The following is a 27,393-nucleotide window of genomic DNA, read 5'->3' as shown; positions in this document are numbered from 1 at the left end:
ATACCGCACAAGACATGCGCTATGCACGGCTGGTTGTTAAGTAAACATTGGTAGTACAGTACGTAAGATGTAAAGATATTTGTAGTTAAAGTATAAGATAGTTGTGGTTAAAGAATGCAGCACAGTCTAATAAAGCATCACACTGCACGTGCACGCTGTATGTTGAACTTCTTTCGCACCGTACGTCGCCCACCGTGCTAATTGGAGGTGTGGGGGAAGGACACCAAAATAAACACACTTTTTAATCAGTCCTAAAGGAATGAGTTTGTCAACGTAGACGACGACGATTTAAAAGTGCACAGCTCCAGTGGCTTTGCAGAGCGTTCCAGACGGCCGCAGCGGCGACGTGGTGAGGCGCCGTGTCCTTGTGTCACTACGAACACCCGCCCTGAGTGACGCACGTTAGTTACAGTGGTGAACACATCGAGGGCAGCGGGAGTTTGAATGTTTATCGTGGCGAGTTGAACTCGCAGGGGGCTATCGCCAGCAGCGTCACCCGTAAGATCGCCTAAATATATAAATGTGTCGTTAAACCCGCCACCACCCGACACAGCCGATTAGTAGCAGGGTTCGTCACGGATACAGAAGGTGCCAGAGGGTTGCTAATTCAGTGAAGCGGCGTCGTGTTGGAGAGAAAGTCGACAACATCCACGACGCGAAGGCCCCCCGCGGCTTCGTAGCGGCGAGTCGATGGCGGAACCCGGAGACTCCGCGCGCTTGAGCCGGAACTAAAAATGCGGCGAGCGCGGGGAGTTGCAGCCCGGAGTGGTCGAGTGACGGACCGCCTCGCCGAGCACGGTCAGTGTCTCACTCACTCAGTGTCTCAGTGTCTCAGTCAGGCACTCAGTGTCTCAGTCAGTGTCTCAGTTTCTCAGGCAGTCTCTGGTCTCTCAGTCAGTCACCCACTCACTCAGTCAGTCTCTCAGTCAGTCTCTCAGTGTCTCAGTCTTTCAGTCAGTGTCTCAGTTTCTCAGGCAGTCTCTGGTCTCTCAGTCAGTCACCCACTCACTCAGTCAGTCTCTCAGTCAGTCTCTCAGTGTCTCAGTCAGTCTCTTAGTCTCTCAGTGTCTCAGTCAGTCTCTCAGTCAGTGTCTCAGTGTCTCAGTCTCTCAGTCAGTGTCTCTTTAGTGTATCAGTGTCTCAGTCAGTGTCTCAGTCTCTCAGTCAGTCAGTCTCTCAGTCAGTCTCTCAGTCAGTCTCTCAGTCACTCACTCAGTCCGTCTCTCAGTCAGTCAGTCTCTCAGTCAGTCTCTCAGTCAGTCTCTCATATCAGTCTCTCAGTCAGTCAGTCTCTCACTCAGTCTCTCATATCAGTCTCTCAGTCACTCACTCAGTCAGTCTCTCAGTCAGTCTCTCAGTCAGTCAGTCTCTCAGTCTCTCAGTCAGTCTCTCAGTCAGTGTCTCAGTCTCTCAGTCAGTCTCTCATCTCAGTCTCTCAGTCAGTCTCTCATATCAGTCTCTCAGTCAGTGTCTCAGTCACTCAGTAAGTCTCTCAGTCAGTCTCTCAGTCAGTCTCTTATCTCAGTCTCTCAGTCAGTCTCTCGTCTCAGTCTCTCGTCTCTGTCTCTCTTCTTGTGATCCCCATTGAACTCTCTAAAACTTACTATTGTTAAAGGTGTATTTTACAGGGAGGAACAATGTTCCACACTGCCCACCAGGGATTATTTAGCTGTCTGTCTGATTGTCTGTCTGTCTGTCGTGCATAAATAAATATATAATGCACACAGCTCTTTGATTGGTGGAGACCTTACAAACAGCTCTTTGATTGGTGGAGACCTAGTGCCGGGTACGGAGAGGGCGAGGTGCCTAAGGGAGGAGGGTCAGGGGAGGGGCCTAAGGAAGGGGGGAGTCAGGAGAGGGGCCTGAGGGGGGGGGGGTTCAGGGGACGGGCCTGAGGGGGTGGGGTCAGCGGAGGGGCCTGAGGGAGGGGGGGTCAGGGGAGGGGCCTAAGGATATGGGGGGGGGGGTGCTCAGGGGAGGGGCCTAACAGAAGGGGGGTCAGGGGAGGGGCCTAAGGGAAGGGGGGTCAGGGGAGGGGCCTGAGGATATGGGGGGGGGGGGGTCAGGGGAGGGGCCTAAGGGAAAGGGGGTCAGGGGAGGGGCCTAAGGGGGGAGGTTCCTAAGGGAGGGGGGGGGGGCGATAGTTCAGGGGGCTGTCTGCCTGGCTACCTAAAGTCAAGTTATCTTGTATACATACAGGTAGGAACAACAGGTTCCACACTGCCCACCAGGGATTATGTGTCTGTCTGTCGTGCACGAATGCGCTGTCCAACCAAGTTCCTACCTGCCCACTCCGAAGGAACGTGTTAAACAGAGATGAATATGCTAAGGGAACACATTTTTACGAGTCAATTAAGTGTGGGTCACAAGACCACCCTATATGATACTCTACTACGGTGCTAAATAAATATACTTAAAATAATTGTATTGGCGTTACCATACATAATGTTTAGGGAAGTTTTACGAGTATCTCATGGTACGGTATATGGTGTGGTCATTGTGACCAGGCATGTAATGATTGACTGACTGACTACCTTTCAATTCAGATGACAATGCAGGGCCGTTATTGAAATATTATCACCTGAGAGTTCACGTAGATTGTAGAATGTTTGGTGGCTGCACCTTTCGCTGGAAACGATCACACACAACATTTAGGAATCCAACAATATTTCCGCTTGCATGCGTGAGTCGACGCCACGTGTCATGAGTGTCAAGATATGTTTCAAGAATCGGGCGTGTGACGTTTCGTGCGTTATCGTCGCTGTGGCAAATGTTTGAGTGTTAGTGGTAACAACGTTGCGTTCGCATTCCATTTATAGACGTCTTGTTATAACGATACCAGTCATGAAATCACATATTTAGCACGCTCTTACAAGGGGTGACATCACAGATTTTAACACTGACACTTTACAGTTCAGAATCCGAATATTTTCACGAGAGGAATCTGATGAGCCGTGCAGGTATTTTAACAGATGTCCAGGAGGTATCTTAGATTATGTGGGAATGATCTGCAATCGAACTGGTTTCCTCGTCAATTGCCCCAGTGGCAAGCATACTGACAGCCAGGCCCATTGTCACATGATGCCACCCTGGACTTTAATCACGTCGGCGTATTCATTACAGTTCAGTCCCGTAATAGAAGCACATTCGTCAATTCATTTTTCAGTACTCGGTAAATGTAACATGATGTACTGAAATATTGGTCTTGGCTTGATCTTAGAACCTGATTTATGAACGTCATTTCTCATTTCCCAAACTCTTATAACACTGCTCGATTCAATACACGTTTTAACTCTTACTTATTACACATCTGATAGTGCTGTTACAGGCCGCGTAACGTTTTAAGCCTTTAGGCCTGTGCTGATTGGCTGTATTAAAAAAAAAATCTTCCTATCTTAATACGCAATGCTTTGCTACTAAATGTGTCATCCTCTGCGAATTTGAGCGCACCAGCCAATGCTTGAAATGCAGAGGAAGTCTCATTCATTAAAAAAAAAACCTATTTGAAATTGAGAACTTTGTGAAGGTCATGAGCTGCGTCACTTGTTATTAATGCATGATGGAATTATAGCCGGTGCACTCTCCTCTGCCACCCAACCCAGGAGATCAATATTGAATAGGTGTATCGCGTTGAAGGGCCGGTACACGCGTACACGTCATGATGCTCACATGCGAGTGTGACTGCAGTCCCTCCAGGTGCAAGGGAAGAAACAGTCTGGCACTACTCTCCAAACAGATTTCTATCCAAACATTTACAACAAAAAAATTTGTCCAACCACAGCCGGTGGGTTGCACTCAACCACTAGCGGCCCTTTCCAATTCCTGCTTCTTTAGCTTTTCATGACATGTGAAGGTGAACTGCTTGTTTATTTTGTGTTGCAGGTTAGGCGTTCACGGATATGGATGTTGGTGTTGCCATGAAGGGTTAGGGGCAGGGATCGGCACCCTGCGGCTATGGAGCCACATGCGGCTGTTTAAGGACTTGTTTAGTGACATTATTTATTAAGGAACACCATCTCGTATTCATACACATTGCGGATTTTATTTTACTGAATTGGGAAAAAAGGTCTCTTGTTTTGGTTGCCGACCCCTGGGTTCGAGTAATGGCAGCATTGCCACCTTTTCCACTACCTAAACATATTTCTCAATCAACCGATGTATATCAGAACTGTGCAGTGCACTGTAATAAAGTTCACCAGAATGCTGGGACCAGATTTCGGTGCAAATCAATTCCTGCCAATCCGAACGCAGATGCCCAATCCTGGACTGCCTCGGTCGAACCTGGGCAGGTGGCAACCCTCCTTAGTGGTTTTGGGGCTAGAGTTCAGGGTTATGGGTTAAGGCTAGGTAGGTGTTTAGCGTTAGAGATAAGGGTTTGGGTTTATGCTTAGGGATTGGGGTTATTTTCTTAAGCCCACGTGTGGGAACAGCAGTATCGGTCTCCTCACGTGTTAAAAACACTGCCAATACAAAACGTGGCCAACCACTCAAATGCATGTGATGTTGTGTAGAGTATGGCAACAATGCATAGGATGGTGTTACATATGCATGAATTGTATATTATATTCTCCAAGCCCGATTATGAAAAATTATTATTTTTGTGACAGATGTTCTCAGTTTCGTCTAAAAGGGGTTATTATAGATATGTCAGCATTGGTGTAGTGTGTGATAAACTCATCCAATCATTGTCCTGATTTACGTGACAATCATTTTGAAGCAGTTTCTTAATTTACAATCCTGTTGGCTTAGCAAGCGCGCTAACTGAGATGGTAAACGTTTTCTCTTCTGTAAGACTTCATACCAATGCAACCCAAAACAATGTAGTAATTAATAAATATAAATAAATATTACGAGAAGTAAATATACACTTATGCAGTGATGCTGGTGGGGGGGGGGGGGGATTTAATTGTGGTGAAAATGTTAACGTCTTTGACTTTTGCTGAACTCGTGAAGAAATTTCGAGAGTATTTTTCGAGTGCATTTTGTGATTTATGCATGTGACAAAGCATTGCAGTTGCCCGGGGCTTGGAGAGGCAAGGAGTGATGTGCTAATGCGATGGGATGAGCGGTGTGCACTCTTAGACTGAGCTGGGCAAAGCTGGGCATTTGAATACGCGAGTCGATCCGCTTAACAAATTGTGGGATTGCTGTTGATGATTTTAAATGAAAGCGGCAGGCAAATGGGGCGAACTGGAAATATTGATTTCGTAGCAAATGTATTGCAACATTTTTGATTGGCACTTTTATAATTAACTGAAATAAATAACCGTTGCTACTTTGCACATTGAAAAAGCACACTCTCCAGTCCTGTGTAAAAAAATCGACACAAACACATCAAAAGCATGCTATTTCTTAAAATATAAACACTGTGGCTATTTTCAAATTAAGCACACGTTGAGATGTTGTTCCCTGAATGTGAAGTTGTATGTGTTGTTTTGATCTAACAACCTGACCATGAAGTGGATGGGTATCTCAGTTTCAGTCCATCGTGACAGCCTATGACCAAATCAACCTTAACACGCCCACTATGACAAGCTAAGCAGGCGTGAGCCTGGACAATGCATGGATGGGTACCCATCATGCACAAAAGACCGGCGCAGTAGGAATTGTGGGCAGTAGAAAACAGCACGGCAACTTCCACTCCTCTCCCTCCACCTTTACAACCTGCACTGACCAGCACGCTGAAGTATGTTCGAATATCCGTCACGCCCCACAGGGTGGGCAGAGGCCATCATCCAACAGGAGATCAAAACGTACTGTACGTGTGCATCTACGTGTGTAGTTGGATGACTACTATAACACCCTCTCCTTGCCGGCGAACATTGTCTCAGTCATTGTGTGTGTGTGTACTTGTTTTTATGATGCAGGGAAACATTTTCAAGTCTCCATGGTCTCCCAAGAAAGCCCAAAGCTTTCACTGCCATCCACGTGTGACCTCTTTCCTTCCGATACTCAGTTACCCTTCTGCAGTACCGGTAACAAAAGCCTTCATATCGATATAACCTGCACACATTGCAACTCATAATTAACCTAGCGGTGAAAAATTCCCGTGGTATTAATGGTATGGCAGCCACAGTGGCGAGATGTTAACTGCCTCGCCTAGTATGCAGGAGGTCGTGTATTCGATCCCGACCCTGGCGCCTGCTGCTGTATATTTGGAGTTTGCGTGTCTCTCTCCACATAGTCGCGTGGATTTTTCCACGGGCCCTCCAGTTTTTCCCCTCCACATTTATAAACATGTGTTTAGAGTATTTAGCTGCTTTACATTTGCACATGATCAGCCACTTTATTGAGCTATCATTTGTGGCCGGGTCGCTACTGAAAAAGAGCTAAATAGCTCAGTGGGCCATGCCTTGTAAAATAAAAAAATAGTTTGAGGTTAGTTTAATTTACATATCAATGTAGAAGTACACATTTAACCAAAGCATTGAAATGTGCGTTGTAGGCTATTGCGGGGTGCTGTTGTACTGTCCTATGCTCCGATGTCTGTGCTCGTTGTCTTGACCAAATAACCCCCATGATGTGCACGACGCGGAGATGCCCTCATCCAGCACTGAATTGACAATGGTGCCATACACATGAACGTGGAGAAGTACAAGTTCTAACTTTTCGTTTTCAAGCGCCGGTCGCTGCTTGAGATGATCAACAAGTCTTGGCTTGCCGGCGTCTCTTTAGCAAGAGAGTTATTTTTGTTGTCGTGTGGAGGATTTTTGCTTGAGGCTCATTTAAACCATTCCACTACATCAAGTCCAGTTTCGTCAGCCACTGCTTGAGGATTTTCCTTCCGTGAAGATATGTTGACACAACTATAGCGATATAAAGGAATGACATTAAGTAAACTCTCCGGTTGTTTGTGAGGATTGTACAAGATCGTGTAATTGTACAAGATTGTGTATATGTACGTGCTTAATGCAGATCTACCATGGATAATATTACGTTTATATTTATTCCGTTATATTACCCATCTTGGAAATCCATCTTATATTGTGACTGCGAATAGGATGGTGAGATCCTGACTCCTCTTCTGATATATTCATTTTGTTACTTGATGTAATTGTTGTTTAGCTGTCCTCTCTTTTCACATGTCAAAGTACATTGATATAAGATATTTCATTTCAGAAATCCTCGATGGAACAATCTTTCAATCTCCAGCACGCATGATTTACTTTGACATGGATTATAAACATGAAGTATGACAATTACTATGGAAAAAAATACATGAAAGGTGCATGATTTGGAATTGTACAGAGAGACAGAGGAACGCATGGATCTGAGAACAAGTCATTGAACGTTGAGGAAAGTGAAGCGGACCTGGCGTGGACGAATCGCCAGAGGGGATGATGCCCGACGGACGAGACTGGTGACAGAATGGCAGCCAAAGGCGGGATATGCCTGAGAGGATGGCCATGGCAGAGATGGAGCAATGATGTCAGCTCAGTGGTGTCGCATTCATTCTGGCTTGTGATGATGTGTGCACTGCGTGTGTGGAAGTTGTCTGTAAGTTGAACTTCTTTCACACCGTACGTAGCCAACCTCACTCATCGGAGGTGCGGGGGAAGGACAACAAACTAAACACAAAATCAGTTCTAAAGAAATTCTTTTTCAATCTCGATTTAAAAGTGCATTGCTCCAGTGGCTTCCTGATATCGGAGGAGCGTTCCACATGGCGCAGAAGCGCCTCAGGAAGCAAGCGATGCAGTGTCCGTCTTTGTTCGATGGCGAGACAAAAGCCACTGCAAGGCTTGCCTGTACATCTCCATTTTTCTCAAAATGAGCACGTGGAGCATTGTGATGTCCCCCATTCTATACTGAAGAGGCACGAGTGGCCGGGCATAAAAGCTGCTGATGAAGCCTCCTTCATGTGCCGTGACCGCCTTGATATGTGCCCGGAAAGAGCACTCACCCCCATGGTCTTTAAGGCTAAATGGGACGCCGGTGTGTCTATATATAAACATCCTTTTAAGCCTCACGACTACAAAAGGCACTTGCAGGAGCGTTCTGCTGTCAGCCGCACAGCTCGAGCCTGAGCGGTGTGTGGGCGTGCGTTCCCAGGACGTGATGACAGCCAGGAGTGGATTCACCTGCCTTGGGATACGGCCGCTTTGAGTCGCCGTAGCCACACGTTGTACAGTAACACTGCCAAGTCAATCCCGAAAATGTACCAAGAATCATTGTATTTTCTAGAAATTCCCTGGGAATTACAGCCCAGCTTTTACAACTTTCATTGGTCTACAGGAAAATTAGAGGTCCGAGAAAACCTGAGGGATTGAAGGCACAAAGCGCTCACTCATTATGCACACCGTGCCAGGGTTGAAATTTGATTAATTCGATATTTTTTTTTACATCTCCATTAAACATATTGTATTTGCGCATTAGCCTAAATGTCACATTCCAGCCCTTTTTGTTAATCTGCTTCTGGATGAAGGCCTCTACATGCTTTCTTGTCCATGGTGTTTGCTTAACCATACTTAACCATATTTAACCATGCTTAACCATATTTAACCATGCATAACCATACTTAACCATATTAACCATACTTATCCATACTAACTCTTAGGTTTTTCGGTAAAGTCACGTAGGTAAAAAATAAAAAATAAATAAAAGATAAAATAATAGAAATAAAATAATAAATCACGTTTCGGATGCAACACAAGCTTCCGTCTTCAGGTGGAACAGTCACAGCACAATTGCTGTATCATACTTATATTTAACCATATTTAACCATGTTTAACCATGCTTAACCACACTTAGCCATACATTAACCACGCCGATCAGGTACTAGTTGGTGAGAAGCAAACTCGGGTTGCCTGGTTCATGGCGCGGTGTGCTAACCACTGCACGACCACTCCACCAAAATGTCAGATGAGATTGCAAGTTGCTGAGCAAGTGAGAAGTGCTGCCCTCTGCTGTGTGTGCACCAGAGGTCGCTTCAAGGGATCTCGGAGGCTGCTCTGTGACATCCACTTCCGTGGGCCGATCTCAAACATGAAGGCTTTTCGCACGGCTTTGCCAGAGATCTGCAAAGGAAACTTAATCTCATCACATGACGCCAATCGGCGTGAAATAATGGAGAAAACATTACATTTTTCACGGAATATCACTTGCATAATGTATGTATATGTAGTGGCAGCGCGGATGCCACTGTGTGGTGCCGGCCCTAGAGGGGCTCGGTGAGCGCTGTCCGACGGTGCTGAGCGGCACCGCGCCCTGCGTGCAGTGCCGACCCCTACAGGATGGGGTGTGAGAGTGCCTGCCATGGGAATGGGGTTACTAAGGGCCGTGGCACTCTGGTTGACCCCGAAGGACACGTGACTGGTAAAGTCTACACGGGGCCCCCAGGTGGGGGCTCGGGGTGGTCACGTGTCAGGGTGGAGAACCGTCTCGAGGGTTCTGGAAGGTGGGCGTGGCTAAGGGCGGGGCCAGCCCCGCCGCGGAGGATAGAAGCCGGGTCCCCCAGAGGGACCGGCTGCTGTTGTTCATCCTGAAGAATCTACGTTCTACGTCCTACAGAGTCTCCAACACGTGGACCCGGACCCAGGCCAGGGTCCGGTCCGTCGTAGCTACTCCAGTGTAATTAGTGCAGTTGGCCTGGTGGTCCACCACCATAGGTTGTCATCTTGTTCAGGGGTACTACCCCGTGTGTTGGCTTGAAGAAATGTGTTGCCTCCAAGAAGTGCGTCTGCTACTCAGTTGAACCCACAACACGTGCACGTTGAACTTCTTCTTCATGGTGTCTCGTCAACCGTGCTAATTAGAGCCGCGTAAATAATCCCAAGCTAATATAACAGATTTTATCCAACAAATGGATGTATCGTTATATTAGTAACGCGCACACAACGTGTGCACGCAGTGAATTGAATGCAGTTAGTGAGCAGGTCGCGTTCTGTTGTCTGGGCGTGATTGAATTAGCGAGCGACGCTGAGCACGCGGGCGACTTCTCAGCAGATGCCGTCTGGTAATGCGATATGGGGCAGGTAATGGGATAGGGGGCAGGTAATGGGGCCTGTGCAGCTCCCGCCACTCGATTATCCCCCTGCCCTGCTGCTGGACTCACGCGAGCAGACCGGCCTGCTGCACGTGGTGCCCCCCCCACCCTCGCCCCCAACCCCCCACCCTCGCCCCCAACCCCCCACCCTCGCCCTCACCCCCACCCTCACCCCCAACCCCCCACCCTCGCCCCCACCTCCACCCTCACCCCCGCCCTCACCCCCGTCCTCGCCCCCATCCTCGCCCCCACCCTCGCCCCCACCCTCACCCCCGCCCTTACCCCCGCCCCCACCCCCGCCCCCACCCTCACCCTCGCCCCCACCCTCGCCCCCGCCCCCACCCTCGCCCTCACAGTCACCCTCGTCGCTCGCCCTGCGTCACTTTCTCGTGGCCTCTGCATGACAGCGTGCGGTCGTCCTGCGTGACGGTGACAACAGCGGACTCCTCCTCCTGCTGCTGCTCCTCCTGCTGCTGCTGCTGCGGGATGTTGAATCCACGCAGCCTCGTGCACGGGCAGTCTCCCAAGATGTCTGGCCACGTGGATGAGCAGGCAAAAATACCCTCTTGTAAAGGTCTTACCTTACAAGGAAATTAAGTATACGGATAAAACTCATGCATATTATCACTGGAGAATCTGTACTGATGGTGCAGTAGTGTACTCGATGCACTGTCATCTATTGGCTGTATCATAGTCGTGCAAGCAGGTTTCACACGCACGGTGATCTCGGCGTGATCCACTAACCCTGTCTACGAAAGCGGTGCTCCATGAGTCCTCGTGGCCACACTGCGTGGTTCACATCGACCCAGGGTCCTGCTGCTGCTGCTGCGAGGTGCCAAGACTTTCACGTTGCACCATGATTATAGTACAAGTCGCTTTGTTGTGTGAATAATCCTACCACGTATCGCTCTTTATACATGTGGGAGGAAATTGGAGTGCCCAGAGAAAACCCTCTCGTACGATGGGGTACACACACTCTATCCCCCTTACAGATGGAAACTGATGGAGTTTAGTCCACTTGCTGTACTGCCTGGCCAGTCAGGGTTTGACGACCTCGACTCCCACGGGAAGGGAGTTAGGCAACAACATCTGTGTGACTCACCAACCCCTGGCCCACTCCACGGTGTTGGATTACAACCCTTTCCGTCGCCACCACGGCACCAGCCCCACGAGCATGCCGCACACGAGGTCGGCTGAGTACGTGCCGCGTGTAGACGGGGGAACTAACGGGCTCGCGTTAATCTCAGATTATGGGCACGCTGTGCGGAATGAAAATGTTATTTTGTGTGCGCCTGGCACGTAGCAGCGTGGACATCTGGCGGGGGACAAAAGTTCACGCCCAGTCCATCCCTTTGTGCGCTCTGCATCCTCTTGGCGATATGCACACAAACTTATTGTGCTTTGCTGTGGAGCATGTGTGTGTGTGTATATAGAGTTCTCTCTCTGCACATGTAGGTAAAACATGTTTTACCCCATCACTCCATTGGCTTTCCAAACCAATCTTAGTTTATTTTGTTTAACCAGGTGGGAACCCAACAGCCCAGGATAGTCTCATTTACAGGGGGTGAGCTCGTATGAAGCAGTATTTGTTGAAACAGACTGGACCGGGTTTCACATTCTGGGTCTCATCAGCAGTTGGCCTTATTAATACATTGCTGAATTACTCGATGTTATTGGTAAGAACATTTCATATCGAATATGGGACCTTGTTAAACACAATAGCACTGTCCTACACAAACTTATTACGCATTGCTGTGGAAAATATAATAAGAATTCCGTTCTCTCCATATAAACAAATATTTTGTCTTCCATCAGCTGACGGGCTATTGGCTTCCCACGCTAACATGAACAACTTCGGACTTTTTCATGGTAATGGAATAACATGACGGTTAACATCATTTATCTTCATATTAGTGCAATATATATATTTGCGTGTAGCATTGTCTTGCTTGCCATGTGCGGAGCGGAGGTGTTGTTGTTGACCCAATGCAGTCCCACTCATGGTCAGCATCAACGGCGACTATCTGAACTCGTCCTGAGCCTCTTCTAGGTAGACTCGGCCTCAAATGAATACCCAGCACGGTGTGTACGCATCGCCACTGCGAGATGAAGGCATGCGGCACGGCCACGCTGTCCCCTTGTGTGCCATTCTGGCTAACAGCACTTGCCCCAACAGCCTCTGAGGGCTATACAGGGGATCTGTGCCTTTGTGTTTGTCACGCATGCATAAATGAATGTGTACCATTCACTCGTCAATCTAATTATAATCTTAATACTGTCGTGTTTTGTGAGATCTTTCTGAGTGACATTATCTCAGGTGTAAATTAAATCGCAAGAGGTGACTCACCACGGCTTTTCATTATTGTCTGTAATGTGAATGTGCATTTACTTAAAATTTTTTATATATTAATAGGTTCGCTCGCACGACTAACTTAATGATTCACATTGGCTAATGCTGGTGAACATATACACTTTGTACAGCGGTACAAGTGTATATGTTAATCGACATGATGGTGCAGTGTTGCCATAATGACGACGATCCCGTTGTGCCCTGGTCGGCAGTCGTTGTGCTGCGTGGCGCCGTCGCGTTCCAGTTCCCTGCGCACATTTACCGGCACCGCTCAACAGAACAACGCTACGTGGTCAGCTTGACATGTCTGACTATCTTAAGGCTCTCTAATCATCATCATCATCATAACGCTATTATTGATAGAAAGACGATGTTTGTTTTCATCATCATCATCTGAACGCAATCTCATCACACCTTACCTTATTTGAGAAACCACCATAATAACCTAATGCACTGAGGGGAGCCGGCAGGAGTCATTCATTACCGCCAACAAAGGAAAGTCGAGAGATAGACTAGGATACCCCAACAGCGTTGTCAGACGGCTAGCACTGCATTACACAATTGGTTTACTTTACTATTGATTTACTTTCAAGATCACAGTTGTTATCTTGGTAAGCTGTTCCAACATCAAATGGGTACAGAGTGAAGTATTCGCGTGTGTTTTATCATCATCATCATTATTGTGAGCCATGGTCTATCCACTGCTGGAATAACGCCTACCAAAGCGGCCGCCACCTTTCACAATCCTACGATGCAATAATCCACTTGGCGCCTGGATACGAACTCACGAACTCGTAGCATCGCCGCATTTCCTCGCTGTGCCTCCCACGTGCTTCGTACAGGATTCAGCTTAACAACATCGTTGCCATCAAACCGGACAAACGCCGTGTTGGCCTCCGTTTCATGGGAATCCGCCTCAAGGCCCATTTCCCCATGAAACGGACATGCGGAAAGGAACAAGTATGTGCAACGATTACAAACGGTGGAGCAATGGAACGAGCGCTGAGCTCCACCATTCATAGGCGGACTGCCGGCCGTGTTTGCGGACCGTCGGCCAAATAAATCCTTTAGAGCTTTCCACATGTCCCCCCCCCCCCGGCTCGAGGCGGCCGTGACCCACCTGTCCGTTGCCAGCTACTCGGGCTTCCCCTTCATCTAGCGGGGCTCGAGAGTGAATGTCTCGTTGTTGACTCTGGTGGCGAAGTGTACGCTCGCCTCTTTGTGGGTCATTAGGCACGCTATGGTTTTTTTGGGATTGACCTTGCACCTGCATTGTATTTTTTGATTAAAGGATTACCAGGTAGAGTAACGTGTTCTTATTTGTGCCATATAGAGAGCGGCGATGTTGTATTCTCTTGAAAGGTTTGATTGAATTTTATCTTCAAGAGAGACCTGCTTTCGCACCAAATACAATTTTGAGTACATTTGGTTCTTGGACCACTGTCATAGCTGACGGTTGCACACCACGAAGGCGCAAGGTCCTACGTAGTCTGCAGTGGTTCTGCAGCAGTAGGGGTTGATGTTGCAATGTTAGATCCAGGTTAAGTGATTTGGATGTTTCGCCTAATTGGGAATTATTGTTTTGTGTGGCAAAAAACGAGAAAACTGGAACATTAACCACATGTACAAGAGGAGATAACTGAGACGTGACGGCAGGTTTGAGCTAACATTGTTGGTCTGTCTAGATTTTGTGAAAAACTCAGCTGTATTGTATATGTAGCGAGTGAATTACCTGTTTACAAATAAGATGTGGACTTCCGTGCCAAAAACATACCTCTGTGTTGTTGTTGTGAACATTGTTTAAATTATCGGGGTTTCAATTTTCAGTGATTTAGATGTTGGAGTGCACATTTATCATATTTTATAAATATAGACATATTTGATTGATGATTATTATGGTTGTGTTATTTGTAGGTGGTAATACTGATGACACTTGTGTGATTGTGATAATCATGAAGCTGCTAATTGTTTTTCGTGACAACAGCGTTAATGAACCTATTGACAAGCCCTCCATGACAACAGCTGTAATTGTGGCAGGACGCCGCCGCAGTCGTATCGTGGTGAGCGCACGGGACTTGCAAATCCCGAGGACGCCGGTTCGCTTCGACCTCCCGGCACTTGAGTTGAAACGACGATGCACGTTTTTATTAAACTCCACCGCCTCTGTGCGCCCAGCAGTATAAATGGGTACACCGCAGTTATTGCTTTTGCCGGTCCTTGGTGGTGGGGTAAAGTGTGGCTACTCACACCTCTCCAAAGACATCTGGAGATGTTCACTAGAGCTGCCTCGAGTGGAGGCCCTTCCGCCAGCGGTGGCGTGAGCGAGCAATTGAAGGGCTGCGCCTTTACCGTGTTTTGTGCAATGTGTCCGCGATGCAGATGAATCCGAGCGATCTCAGCCCAGCGTCGCGTGCTCGTGGAAAGACAGCGTCGTCGTAGCGAGTCCGCCCACCCCGAGCGACAACGGCGGGGTCCTCGGCTTCGACGACGATGGCAGAGCCACTGCCGGCAGAGCTGACGACGATGCCCAGGCCGAAGCGACCGTGAGAGCGAAGATGGAACGATTCTACCGGTCCGTCGCTGAGAACGGCAGGGAAGAGGTGCAAGAGTGTCGACGCCAGCAAGACGATCCGCAGGCACCCCAGCGCCCACAGCGGCAGCGTCGGACCCCGCGGCAGCTGGGAGAGCAGCTGCCGTGGCCCGCCATGGAGGAAGGGCCGTACCCCATCCACGCCTGCCCCTGGGCCGAGACGGCACCGGCGGAGGCCGCGCGGGTGCGCTCGGCGTTGCTGGGAGCTGCGGCCGCCCTCGCCTCGACAGGAGATCGTCCGTACGCGCTGCGCTCCGTCGCCATGGCGAGCCTCGTCCTGCGAGCGCACGGCTGTGGCGCCTTCACGACACCGGGGTCGCGCGACCGCGCCGTGCCCGGCCTGGCAGGCCCCGTCGTAGACTGGGTGCTGGGGGTCTTGGCCTCGCGGGGGAGCGGGGATGGGGAGTAGAGCGACGCGTCCCATGGCACACGGGATTAAGGACCGGGTGAGCAGAAAATGTAAAAACTGAAGTATTTTTATTTCACCAGGCGAGGCCCACTGAGCTATATAGCTTCTTTTTCAGATGCGACCTGGCCACAAGTGATAACTCAACGAAGTGGCTTATGACGTGGAAATGTATAGCAGCCATATACTCTAAACGCATGTTTCTAAATGTGGAGGGGAAAAAAACAGAGGACCTGGAGGGAAATCCACTCGACCACGGGTAGAGAGACAAGCAAACTCCAAATATACAGCAGGCGTCAGGGTTGCGATAGAACCCACGACCTCCTGTATACCTGGCGAGGTAGTTAACATCTCCTAGCCACCGTGGCCTGCTTGTAACTGTCAAGTTCCCCATAGATGAGACTAAGCAGCCGAGGTGGAAAAGGAAATGCACACAAAGGGGGTGGCTGCAAGCGCAGATGATGTGATGACGTTGGAGTATCACAATTGAGTGAGGTTGGCAGCAGCTGAGTCAGCCTATGGGTAGTCCTGTTCGTATGTATGGCTTTTACCTAGCAGGGCTGAAGAGACGTGGGAGATAGGTACACAGCTGTCGGCAGTGTTTCTTTACAACCAGGTGAGAACCATTGAGACGAGCAGTGCAATTCATCAGAGACCGAGATAATACAATGGAAACGTACTAAATATACAGCACTAATGAAATAAAGTTATTGTATTTTAATATTTACAGCAGCTTTGTATAGTAGCTGCTGGATGGACTCGCCCATGTGAGTCATGGGGAGTTGTTTGCCCGGAAATCAGGTCGCAAGTTCGACAAACACTGCGCCACTGCTGCACATTGCCCAGTGCACATGGCAGAGTCAGTAATGCCGAGTCAAATGGTAGAATCCTTTGAACAAAGAATACTGTGGTGAAACGACCATTTTTAATCATCATAGTGTATTTTAATAGTTTTGATGTATTTTTAAATAGTTAATGAACTTATTTACACATTACATTTGTACAAAATTGATAATGATGACGATGAAAATGTATTTCCATAAAGTGTGTAGAAGGTTGTTTTAGGTGCCCTATGTAGTTAGATTTCAACGCGAGTGTGAATTTAAATCTTCGTGCATACCTCCACATTGCGGCCCCCACCTCGGCGGACGTCACCTGCGCTGGGATTCCTCGGATGCTCCGAGCTCGGTGCTGACCCAGGTCGCCGACCACGGGAAGCCGATAATGCCACGGGGCAGGCGGGTCACGGCCTCATTTCGTGACCGATACAAAACACGCACCTCGATTTATCGTGAGAGCCGGGCACTGGTGGAAGAGGCCGGGTGACCCTGATGGATGTCTAATTGCTTCATCGGGTGAACAAGTGGAGCGTGATTGAAATGCTGTCGTGCACCGCCCACACACTCTCCAGCGTTGTTCGGTTTTGTGCCGGCAGAAGATAATACCGCTGCAAGCTCTTTTATTGCATAAATGCGACGATTTTAGATAACGTGTTCCAAGTGAAGCAAGCTCTGCATATCTCAGTCGTGGCCGATAATGATGATAATTTTACGATTATATTAATTTTACGGTTGTTACAATGATGTGAATTTGCAGGAAGCGTCCTTTTGCTCGTAATGAATTGATGTAATGTATTTTCCACTGCTTTGTAATGAAATAGCTTCGATTAGCCCAGACTACACAAAACGCATGTGCGCTGTAATATACATGCAGGGCTAAACATGCGCAGTGTCGATGTCTTGTTGGCTACACATATGTTTGGAAATTAATAAATTGATGCATGCATAGACACCGTGCATATTTATTCATTTATTGCCTCTAATCCAGTGCGCAGTGTCATTTGGGGGCTGTTATGGGGGGCGCCATGTCGCCAACCGCTGAGCGCGTTTGGCCACGTGCGGTTCGAAAGAAGTTCAACATGCGGCACTTTCATGTCTAGTAGCCCAGGAAGGGCGGGGAGGGGGGTACTAAAATATGTTGAGTTTAACACGTAGTAGGCTTTCTCGATCAATATTATTCATAAAGGTTTGTGGGTTAGATCGTGTAAGTATAAATGTGTCCGATCCCTCCACCACCCGACACAGCCAGTAAGGTTGGTCACGTGACAAACCTTACTGGCTGTGTCGGATGGAGGAGGGTTACGACACATTTATACTTACGCGATCTCACCAAAAAACCTTTATTATAAGATATATCGAGTTGGATGAACATGCTTACCTCCTGTTTAAAAGTTGGAGGGTGCAGCTTTCCCCCACCTTGCTCTTCCTCGTGTTCCCACAACCATGACCTTATCACCGGGGTGGGCACCCTTCTATTATGGAGGGCCGATTCGAAAACACCCTCGTGCGGGCCACACATTGATGCACGCGCTGAGCCACCTCCTGTCATTGCAAGGGGCCTTCGCAGCGACATTAGTAACTTGAGCGTGCCAAACTTTGAAAGTGTAGCCAGCTCGAAGAATTTGTCCCGCTAGTATCCGAGTAGTGCGGATAGGTTGCTTGCAGTGACTGATTGTAGCCACGGTGGCTAGGAGATGTTAACTACCTCACCTGGTATACAGGAGGTTGTGGGTTCGATCCTGACCCTGACGCCTGCTGCTGTATATTTGAAGTTTGCATACTCTGCCTTTGGTTGCGTGGATTTTTCTCCGGGTCCTCCGGTTTTTACGTCCACATTTAGAAACACGCGTTAAAGGTATTTGGTCGTAAAGCATTTCCAGATGATAAGCCACTTCGTTGAGCGATCATTGTGGCCAGGTCACTTCTGAAAAAGATCTGTATAGCTCAGTGGGCCTTATCTGGTAGAATAAAAAATAGTTTAGTTTTAGATTTATCTCATTTACGAGCCGTATGTGAGTGGTAGGCCTCGTGTGACCTCGGGTCGTATGAAACGAAGTCGGGGGCCGCGTTGCAGCTCGTAGATTCCCCGCTGCTGTCCTGTCATTGGCGCCCCCCCCCCCTCTCCTCCTCCCAGCCCTCACCACAACCACCACCCTCCACGTTTCCCCCATACCCAGCACCCCCTCGCAGCCCGCCACGCGCCTCCTGTGCGGCCACGTGACCGCGTGCTCGCTCATATAAGCGCGAAGCCGGATCGCGGAGGTTCGCTGCGCTCCACTCATCGCCACCACCATCAGCAGGCACGCCATCACCGCATCGCCGTCATCCCGCCGCCTTCACCCCGTCTCCATGTAACCTCCACCCAAGCGCAAGTCGTAGCTACGCGCACACACACACGCACACACACACACTCTCACACACACGCACTCACACTCACTCACTGCACAGCGGCAGCCGTGGGTCGGCTCGTCGTGTCGTTGTTGCTACTCTGACGCCCGTGCGTGATGCACCCCGGCGTGCCTGGGGACGGAGGAGTCGGAGGAGGAGGAGGAGGCATGGCTCGCTTCGGGAGCAGACGGCCGTGTCACGACCGACTGCGTTTGTGGCTCTGGCTGGCTCTGTTCGCCTGTGCCTCGCCGGGTAAGATTCGAGCGCTCTCATTCACGACGGTGGGCCGGGGTGAAATTGGAGCATCGTCGGCAAGGCAGATTCATTTTTTGGTCAACCAGCACATGCATGCATGCAATGCGCGAGTATTAAATGATTTCAAGAATCCGCATGTGTTATGTAGCCGTCCGTATCCAAAGCTTGATTTCTCGTTGAATGTGTAACCACCCCCACGGGTCGCTGGTAGACTCGGAGGGAGCGCGTTGACCAATAGCCACAGCCATATAGGTACACTCGATGTGGTGTGCCGGTCGCTGAGTAAATGCTCCTTGTTACCAGGCCCCGATAGAACCAGGTTGACATGAAGAAGCCCTGGTGGTAGCACGAGCCTTCGTGTGACACACACCTCGCTAGATCGCCACCCAACTCTTGTGCCGTTCTGAGCTTAATTGGTGCTCGCTAACAGCACTCGGTCTGGCAATCTGTGCAACTTAAACTTGGGTGAATTTGTCTATGTATGGACTTGTCATACGTACGTACGTGCAAATGTGTGTGTGTGTGTGTGCTATTATGTTACATTGCGTAAATGCTAATGCTTTATCTCTTGTCTATCTGATACCTGGCGTTATATTTAGCATAAGCAAAGAGGTTCAAGAGAGGTGTATCTCACGGTGCCGCTGTAATTTAATCTGCACCCAAGCGCGTGCCTCCAATGTTAAACGCTCGCAGGTTTCAGCACCACGGACAGCGCGTGCCCCTCCGTGATCGCCAATGAGACTGCACGCGAACAGTCGACGACGATCGCCCGTGTCGCCTGTGTAGACTGTCTGGGGAAAGTTGTGTTTGCGAGCACCTATGAAAGCCGGCACGGCGCACAAGGGGGGTTGGTGTGGGTCCAGTACCGATGTCTACGGCTCACACCAGGGTACTCGCGTAAGACTGAGTCGACCGCGTAGAGACCCAGTACAGGTTCTGCTGGCACGCTCTACCAGTGTTGGCCGAGATCGGGAATCAAACGTGGGTCGCCGGGTTTGTAGCGCAGTGCGCTAACCGCTATGCCACCAAACAAAGATCCCCCGTATAGCCTTAGCAGACTGCTGGTGCAAGTGACGCTCAGCGCCACCACCAGACCACACACACACACACACGCGCACACACACGCACACACTCACACACATGCACACACACACACGCGCACATACACGCGCACACACGCGCACACGCACGCACACACGCACACACATGCACACACACGCGCGCACACACGCGCACACACGCGCACACGCGCACATACACGCGCACACACGCGCACACACACGCACACACGCACACACATGCACACACACACACGCACGCACACACGCACATACACGCGCACACACGCATACACACACGCACACACACACGCGCACACACACACACACATACACACACGCACACACACACGCACAAACGCGCGCACACACACGCGCGCACACACACACACAGGCATTCTATATGCGATGTTGACAAGAGTAAGTGCTTAAGCCCTTGTGTGCTTCGTCCTCGTTGCAGAGCGACTGCCGCTAGCGCCTGGAGCCCGATCCTCGTTTGATAACTCGCGGCTCGTGCCAACGCGGCGACCTTGCGGCGTGCGCACCTCGCCCGCCCTCGCCTCGGCGAGAGCTCCATCGCGTTTGTCATTCCGGCTCCACGTCCTCCGGCTTCCATTCAGTTTGTTTACGTTTGATCACGAGTTGTGAAACATTAGACTTGAACAGATGTAGAAAGCTCGGCGTTATGTGAACCTCTCGATTCCCGAACTCGCCGTGCGCGTGCAGAGCAGCGATTGTCTCCCGCGGCGTTACGGGGGTGGGGGACACGGGGGGGGGCACGGGGGTGGGGGACACGGGGGTGGGGGACACGGGGGTGGGGCACGGGGGTGGGGGACACGAGGGTGGGGGGCACAGGGGAGGGGGGCACGGGGGTGGGGCAGTCTGCCCTATGAACTCGGCCGCATGAGTTCCATTCCTGGTCAAGCTCGCACACGATCGGATCGGCGCAGTGAGATCTGAACCATTCCTGAGCCATTCTGCACCCCGCAGGCCGCCCCTCCAGCCCTCCCGCCTCTCCCCTCCCCACCTCTCCAACCCCCTCTCCCACCTTCCCTTTACCCCCCCTCCCATCTCCGATTATCACGGTTGGCTGTGTACGGTGCGAAAGAGGTTCAACATACAATCTGCGTTGACCAGCGTGTTGGTGAAGTAGCGGTCAAATACCGCCCACGTGACCAGCACGGCGTGGATTGAGAAGGGGCTATTAATCAGTATTATTGTGAGGATGAAAGAGTGACCTTTTCAATGTCGTGGTAGCAATGCCTCAGTGTTGCCTGCGGTGTCGCTGCTCATTCATGACGCAAGGCTGCGCATTGTTCCCCACCAGCGTTCGCCTTCCCTGCACCAAGCAACATCGACACCATCAGCGACAAGGTAGGGCCCCCCACGATTTACTGAGACACTGGAATAATAAACTACAGTGTAACACTCGGTCTCTTTTTGCCTTCGCTAAACAGTGTAAACCCCACTGATATTTTCCAAATAACATTGACGTTGTGCTATTTTTATAAAAAAAAAAGTGTCAGAGTTTAAAAAGAGAATGCTATATTTAGATGCTTTATCATTAAACATTTTAATTGAAATCAGTCACATTTAACATAATTCTGGGTTATTTGGTGACTGGACTGAAACTATAAACTCAGCACCCTTAAGTGCTCATTCTAATCAGAGGTGGCTGAAACCTGGATTCCAACCGAGGCTCTTCGTGGTGCAAGCGCAGTTCACTCGCTTCTTGTTTGCCGCCTGAGCCACCCAGAGCATATAAGTCACGACGCCACATTCACCTCGACTCCCTCATCATCGTTGTTCGCTCTGCATGCGCATGTCCTCAACAGTCTACGGCGCTGTATAGGGGGAACCTTCGTCTTTCTCTTCGTGCCCAGGTGATGACCTGCATGGTTGAGGCTCTGTCAGGTGCTCTCTCAGAAGCCACGCCTCGAGCTCCCAGCGACCGCTGTCTTCGGCTGCTGAGAGAAGGCATGGACCACGGGGCGTGGGGCACGGGACACCTGATGGGGGCTATGGGAAGTTGACAATGGGGCACGTGGCACTGGGAAAGGATCACTAATCACGGCACGTGGGCAATGATGAGTGAGACGTTTACATGTAAGGGCCTTTGTGACCCCGCTGCCTGGTAAGGGTCTTCCCATACCCTGAATATTGTGTTTAGGTGATTTGACCAGAATTCACCACGCTGCTCAATGTGGGTTAAAAGCATGGACAATATAGATTTGAAGCTTTCGTGTATGCAAGGGAAAACCTAAGGGTATGGACAATATACTTGGGAGCATCGGAATACGTAGCACAATGGATGTTGCTGCAGTATTGTGTATAGAATCACCATACACATGCACTCAATCTCTCATCATATCTTGGAAGCTAAGCAATTTGTGCCTGCTAAGTGCTATGATGGTGGACTGCCTGGAAACGCCAAGTGCTGTAGGGTTGGGTTGTGAAATGGCCAAGAGATGGGAGTACGGCAATTGATTAGCCGATTTGCTCTGGGTTCCTCCCATGTGCCAAATACTGGTTGATAGAACTGGGCAAAATGTGCCAATGCAGGACCCCCTTGAACAGAAGGGTTTTAAGATTCAGCAAGGCTTTCGTAGGCAAATCCAGGGCATTGTTATCATTGCACAGATCATTGGATAGCAAGCAAGGTATGGGAATTGTGAAACTTGACAGGTCACGAAACGTCAGGGCCGATGACATGGGATGTGGACACCGTGAATTAGGCAGAGGCCAGGGGCCATTTCATCGTGACAATGTAACAGACGGGAAGAGATGCAAGGATTGAGATGCGAGATACTGGACATTGGACATTGAATGTGAGAATTTTGGGAACCTAACAATATTAAATAGAGCTCGGGGCATTGGTTGGGCCAAGCAGTTGACTTGACATGCTGTGCCCCAAGGATGGCATCGTGCTCTTGGCATTGACCTCACCTGGATCTGCTCAGTGATGACGTGTAACCTGGTGATGACTTGGTTGCAGATAAGAGGATCGCTGGCTTGCTGCATCACGAGGGCACTCGCCAGGATGGTGAAGAGGTGGAGAAGAGGAAGGCGTCTTCAGAGGAAGATTCCAAGCCGCAAGAAGATGACCAAACCAAACGCAGCGAGCACGGACACGAGGAGAAAGCGGCGATGGAGCAGCGCCTGAAGTTGGTCTCAGAAGGACACCATCGCAGCAAGGTTGGCGACGACGAAGATAGCAGCACGAAGACAGACAAGGTGAGCGTCGAGGAAGACGATTCGTCAATGAACGGGAAGCAAGGCGATGAAGCTGCAGCCCATGGCGAGGGTAAACATGACGACGATGATGACGACGACGATGATGACGACGATGATGTTGACGATGCTCCTGATGCCGATGACGATGAAGATGACGACACAAAGCAGGAGTCGGCACCCAAGCGCGACACCGTCCACTCGGCACCGAGCGGCAAGGGCTCGGCCTCGCACGAGGCTGGCAGGGGCGTGGGGGAGAGCGCAATGGACGGCAAGTCCAGCAAACACAGCACAGGGCACGTGGACTCGAGCCACGGCGACGAAGAACACAACCACGGCAAAGCAGACGATGACGACGACGACGATGAGAACGATGATGATGATGATAACGATGATGATGATGAAGATAGAGAAGCCAACGCGTCTGAAGGCGTCGAGCCACCGAGGGCGGCGACGTCCGCGGGGCAGTCCCGGCCCCGGCACCGGGAGGCGAGCGACGCCGTGCGGCAGGCCACGGAGGACGTGGAGCGCCAGCTGATGAAGATGAAGCCGCACGACGAGGACGATGACGACGCGGCGGACGACATCCGTCGCAAGCTCGACCTCGACAGCGAAGCTGAAGGCGGCGATGACGACGACGACGACGATGCCGGAGGCCAGGCGCTGGACAAGCGAATGGCCGAGAGTCCGAGCGACGAGAGGACCACGCAGTTCGACTCGGCGGAGCGGAGGCAGCGAGCCGGGAAGATGATCGCGAGGGCCGTGGCCAGATTCCACTCGGGGCTCCGCGTCTCCTCGACTCAGCCGCACGCCTCCTCGGAGCCTTCCCGTCGCTCCCCCGAGGAACAGCATCGCCATGACGACCATGCAGACAACGACGGCGACGATGATGATGAGGAGGAGGAGGAGGGCGAGGCGAAGCAAGGCTCCGATGCAGATGACGATGGAGATGATGGAGAGAAGATGAATGGAAGAAGCTCTCGGCATGAGGACGATGTCAGCCGGGAAGGAATTGCAGAGGTCAGTTAACTTAATTGACGCTTGCACGTGCCGCACTGTGCAAATTTGCGCCATCTGAGTTCGTATCGAGGTGGGGAAATTAAATTAAGCTTGGCACGTGATTTACATTTCATGTTCTCTTGCCAAAATAGCATATTTGGGCTTAACTTTATTGGATTAGTATAGGAATTCGTACATCTCTTTGGAGATGTAATAGAGTGTACTGGTGCAAATTGGGAATTCAATGTCCTCAGCGGGCATTAGCAAGGGTCGGTGTTGTAGCCACATCTCAAATGTGACGCTTGCCCACGACTCTTCCTACATAGAGGAGTTTCGTGTGAAAAAAGCCTCCGATTTCGTATTTTAAAGGACAATTTCATATTTTGAGGGGATTTTCGTGGAAACAAAAGTGACGTCACCCGATGCCACAATTTGGTGGGGAAAATGCCCATTTGTGATTTGTGGTGATGCAATACTCTCAGATTAATACGAAACAAAACTTATTTACCATCCGAAATGTCGTATCTAGGCGTATTTTTTAGGATTAATCCAGAAATGATGAACACATTAAAACTATACTATACTCACAACCTCTTTTATTTATCAGGTTAAGCCCACTGAGCTCGAAGCTATTTTTCATAGCTGACCTGGCCACACGTGACAGCTCATTGAAATGGCTTTTATCATCATCATCATAAACTTCACATGGGGGACTGCGCGTAGATCTGGTCACAGCATCCCCCCCTCCCCCCCTTGCGTCGTGCCGCCGTTCAGAGGTGCACGCGAATAGCACCACCAGCTTGTGCAAGGCTGCGAGGCATCTTTGTTTTGTCCATTGAGTTTGTTTCTTTGTCTCAGTTTCTGAGCACAGGCGAAAAGGCCCCAGGGACTAGACTTCCCGCAACAAACAGCACCACTGGAGGCGCAGTAGTTAATGATGACTACAGTGTATGTTGAATTGAGCAAGGTTATTGTTGCAAGAACTCGGGAGGGAATTCCAAAGCCGAGCAGTGCGAGATTAGAAGCGAAACGAGAAGTGTCGTGCCCTGCAGTGTGGTGGTGGTGGTGAATCACAGTGTGGTGGTGGTGGTGAATCACTGTGTGGTGGTGGTGAATCACAGTGTGGTGGTGGTGAATCACTGTGTGGTGGTGGTGAATCACAGTGAGTGTGGTGGTGGTGAATCACTGTGTGGTGGTGGTGAATCACTGTGTGGTGGTGGTGGTGGATCACAGTGTGGTGGTGGTGGTGAATCACAGTGTGGTGGTGGTGGTGGTGGTGGATCACAGTGTGGTGGTGAATCACAGTGTGGTGGTGGTGGTGGATCACTGTGTGGTGGTGAATCACAGTGTGGTGGTGGTGGTGGATCACAGTGTGGTGGTGGTGGTGAATCACTGTGTGGTGGTGGTGGTGAATCACAGTGTCGTGGTGGATGAGACGACACAGAGCTGTGTCTGGCAGACAAAGCCCTCAACACGGGTGAAGTTCAATGCGGAGGCGTCGCCATGGCGTTGCGGTCGTTGTTGTGGCCGTGTAAGTTAAAATGCGTCGCCTCCCTGTGCGCAGAGGGACGAGCTGGAGGGCATGCAGATGGAGCTGGAAACGATCGCGCACAAGCTCCTGCAGCTGAAGCGGCGCGGATGACGGCGCCGCCGGCACGGAGCTCGCTCGGCAGGGCGGTGTTGGTCTCTGCACAAGCACCGGTCGCCGCAGGGATTCATCTCTCGCCCAATATTGTCCAGGGCCCTTCTGAGCACCGCCGCCCGCCCATCCGCCCTCCGCCACGGTCGCGATGAGATGTTAACTCCCTCGCCTGGTATACAGGAGGTCGTGGGTTCTATCCCAACCCTGACGCCCGTGTATTTGGAGTTTGCTTGTCTCTCTTCCCGTGGTCGCGTGGATTTCCCTCCGGTTCCCCCCCTCCACATTTAGAATGAACATGGCGCGTTCAGAGTATTTGGCTGCTATAAATTCCCACGTCATGGCAAGCCACTTCGTTGAGCTGTCATTTGTGTTAGCCGGGTCACTTCTGAAAAAGAGCCGCATATCTCAGTGGGCCTTACCTGGTAGAACACTTTAACAAATAGTGCCAGTTTCTCTTCTGCCCCCTTGACAGCCGTTTTCACGACCGGCTGTCAATGGGGAAGTGATGGGAGCTGGGGTAATGGGGGGGGGGGGGGCAAATCTATGTTCTGGACCTCCGCCCCGTAACGCTGCGGCTGAAGTGACCCCCCCCCCCCCCCCCCGGGTGCGGCCGCTGACTCTGAGCGGCGCCCGAGAGAGGCGCGCGCCGGGGGCCCGGGGGGAGGGGCCCGGGGGGAGGGGGGAGGGGGGAGGGGCTCGGCACCCAACACCAGACGCGGGCGTTGCCGCGAGGTCCGATGCGACGTCAAATTGGCGATGCGGCGATCATCATCATTGCGATATCAGCTTCCCATAAGCTTGTGGTTGTGTTTCACCATTACTATCGCTGCTCTGCTTTTGTAGTGTGTTGTAGTTAAGGTACAACTCAAGATCACTGTAGGGTTCGTTAACGGTAGTTAACTCAATATTAGCCTGCCCGAATTAGTCCTATAATCTAGCAGGCGGTTACACAAAATTACTTAAACAATTCGAGGAACTAAGGAAAACAAATCGACAGCGATGTTATACGATCGCCAATCTGCCAATTCCTAAAAAAAAATATGTTGCAAAGCTATTATTTAATGGAAAATGTAATGGATAGTTATATTTCTATTTAAAAAGTTTGATAATTGAGGGTAATTTTATTATATTTCACAATTGTTCAGGAAATCGACAAATGTAACCACACACAAAAATCGGGAGCGCTGATAATCGCGATATAACGATATTTAGCAAAAACAAAGTGTGCGGGGTGCAACTACGGTGGATCTTGTGTGGTACGTAGCGTCCATCGCAGCGTGGCGGTGCCGCGGCAACTCTTAGCCACGTGAGGCCACGTGGGGCCACGTGAGGTCACGTGAGGTCACGTGAGGCCACGTGAGATCACGTGAGGCCACGTGAGGCCACGTGAGGTCACGCGAGGTCACGCGAGGTCACGTGGGGCCACGTGAGGTCACGCGAGGTCACGTGAGGCCACGTGAGGTCACGTGAGGCCACGTGAGGCCACTTGAGGTCACGTGAGGCCACATGAGGTCACGTGGGGCCACGCGAGGCCACGCGAGGTCACGGGCGTCCTCTGGGCCACACGCTTCTTGACGCTGCTGAAACGCAGCTTGCGCATTCCTTAATCAATGCATATATATACTATCACTATTGCCGGAAAGAGATAAA

At 50.5% G+C, this 27,393-nt stretch overlaps 3 protein-coding genes across 5 annotated transcripts in view; all 3 read left to right on the top strand.

Annotated features, from left to right (window-relative positions):
• The window catches only part of LOC144943107 (snake venom vascular endothelial growth factor toxin HF-like), a 328,067-nt gene that overhangs the window by 94,571 nt on the left and 206,103 nt on the right, over window positions 1–27,393 (top strand). The window lies entirely within an intron of this gene.
• Window positions 396–17,118, top strand: LOC144943104 (uncharacterized). 2 transcript variants are annotated; one of them, XM_078870279.1, is made up of 3 exons: window positions 396–798; window positions 5,868–5,975; window positions 14,715–17,118. In XM_078870279.1, exons 1-3 carry the CDS (start codon window positions 735–737, stop codon window positions 15,332–15,334), a joined length of 792 nt encoding a protein of 263 aa, XP_078726405.1. In that variant the 5' UTR covers window positions 396–734; the 3' UTR covers window positions 15,335–17,118. The 2 variants fall into 2 exon arrangements, with proteins under 2 accessions (XP_078726405.1, XP_078726404.1); XM_078870278.1 differs by lacking the exons at window positions 396–798; window positions 5,868–5,975 and adding an exon at window positions 11,561–11,854.
• Window positions 18,370–26,360, top strand: LOC144943103 (uncharacterized). Of its 2 annotated transcripts, none has more exons than XM_078870276.1 (5): window positions 18,370–18,810; window positions 21,199–21,245; window positions 21,707–21,848; window positions 22,867–24,122; window positions 25,666–26,360. In XM_078870276.1, exons 1-5 carry the CDS (start codon window positions 18,675–18,677, stop codon window positions 25,741–25,743), a joined length of 1,659 nt encoding a protein of 552 aa, XP_078726402.1. In that variant the 5' UTR covers window positions 18,370–18,674; the 3' UTR covers window positions 25,744–26,360. The 2 variants fall into 2 exon arrangements, with proteins under 2 accessions (XP_078726402.1, XP_078726403.1); XM_078870277.1 differs by having other exon boundaries at window positions 18,372–18,810; window positions 21,755–21,848.

This window comes from Lampetra fluviatilis, chromosome 30 (genome assembly GCF_964198595.1).
Source record: "Lampetra fluviatilis chromosome 30, kcLamFluv1.1, whole genome shotgun sequence".
NCBI lineage: Eukaryota > Metazoa > Chordata > Hyperoartia > Petromyzontiformes > Petromyzontidae > Lampetra > Lampetra fluviatilis.
The sequence above is the reverse complement of the archived record's forward strand: the minus strand, read 5'-3'. Positions and strand labels throughout refer to the sequence as shown.

Coding starts and splice junctions, on each gene's coding strand:
- LOC144943103 (XM_078870276.1), top strand. CDS start 18,675: ATGCACCCCGGCGTGCCTGGGGACGGAGGAGTCGGAGGAGGAGGAGGA. Junction 18,811..21,198: donor GTTCGCCTGTGCCTCGCCGG/GTAAGATTCGAG, acceptor GTTCCCCACCAG/CGTTCGCCTTCCCTGCACCA. Junction 24,123..25,665: donor GCCGGGAAGGAATTGCAGAG/GTCAGTTAACTT, acceptor CCCTGTGCGCAG/AGGGACGAGCTGGAGGGCAT.
- LOC144943104 (XM_078870278.1), top strand. CDS start 11,653: ATGTTATTGGTAAGAACATTTCATATCGAATATGGGACCTTGTTAAAC. Junction 11,855..14,714: donor CAACTTCGGACTTTTTCATG/GTAATGGAATAA, acceptor TCCGCGATGCAG/ATGAATCCGAGCGATCTCAG.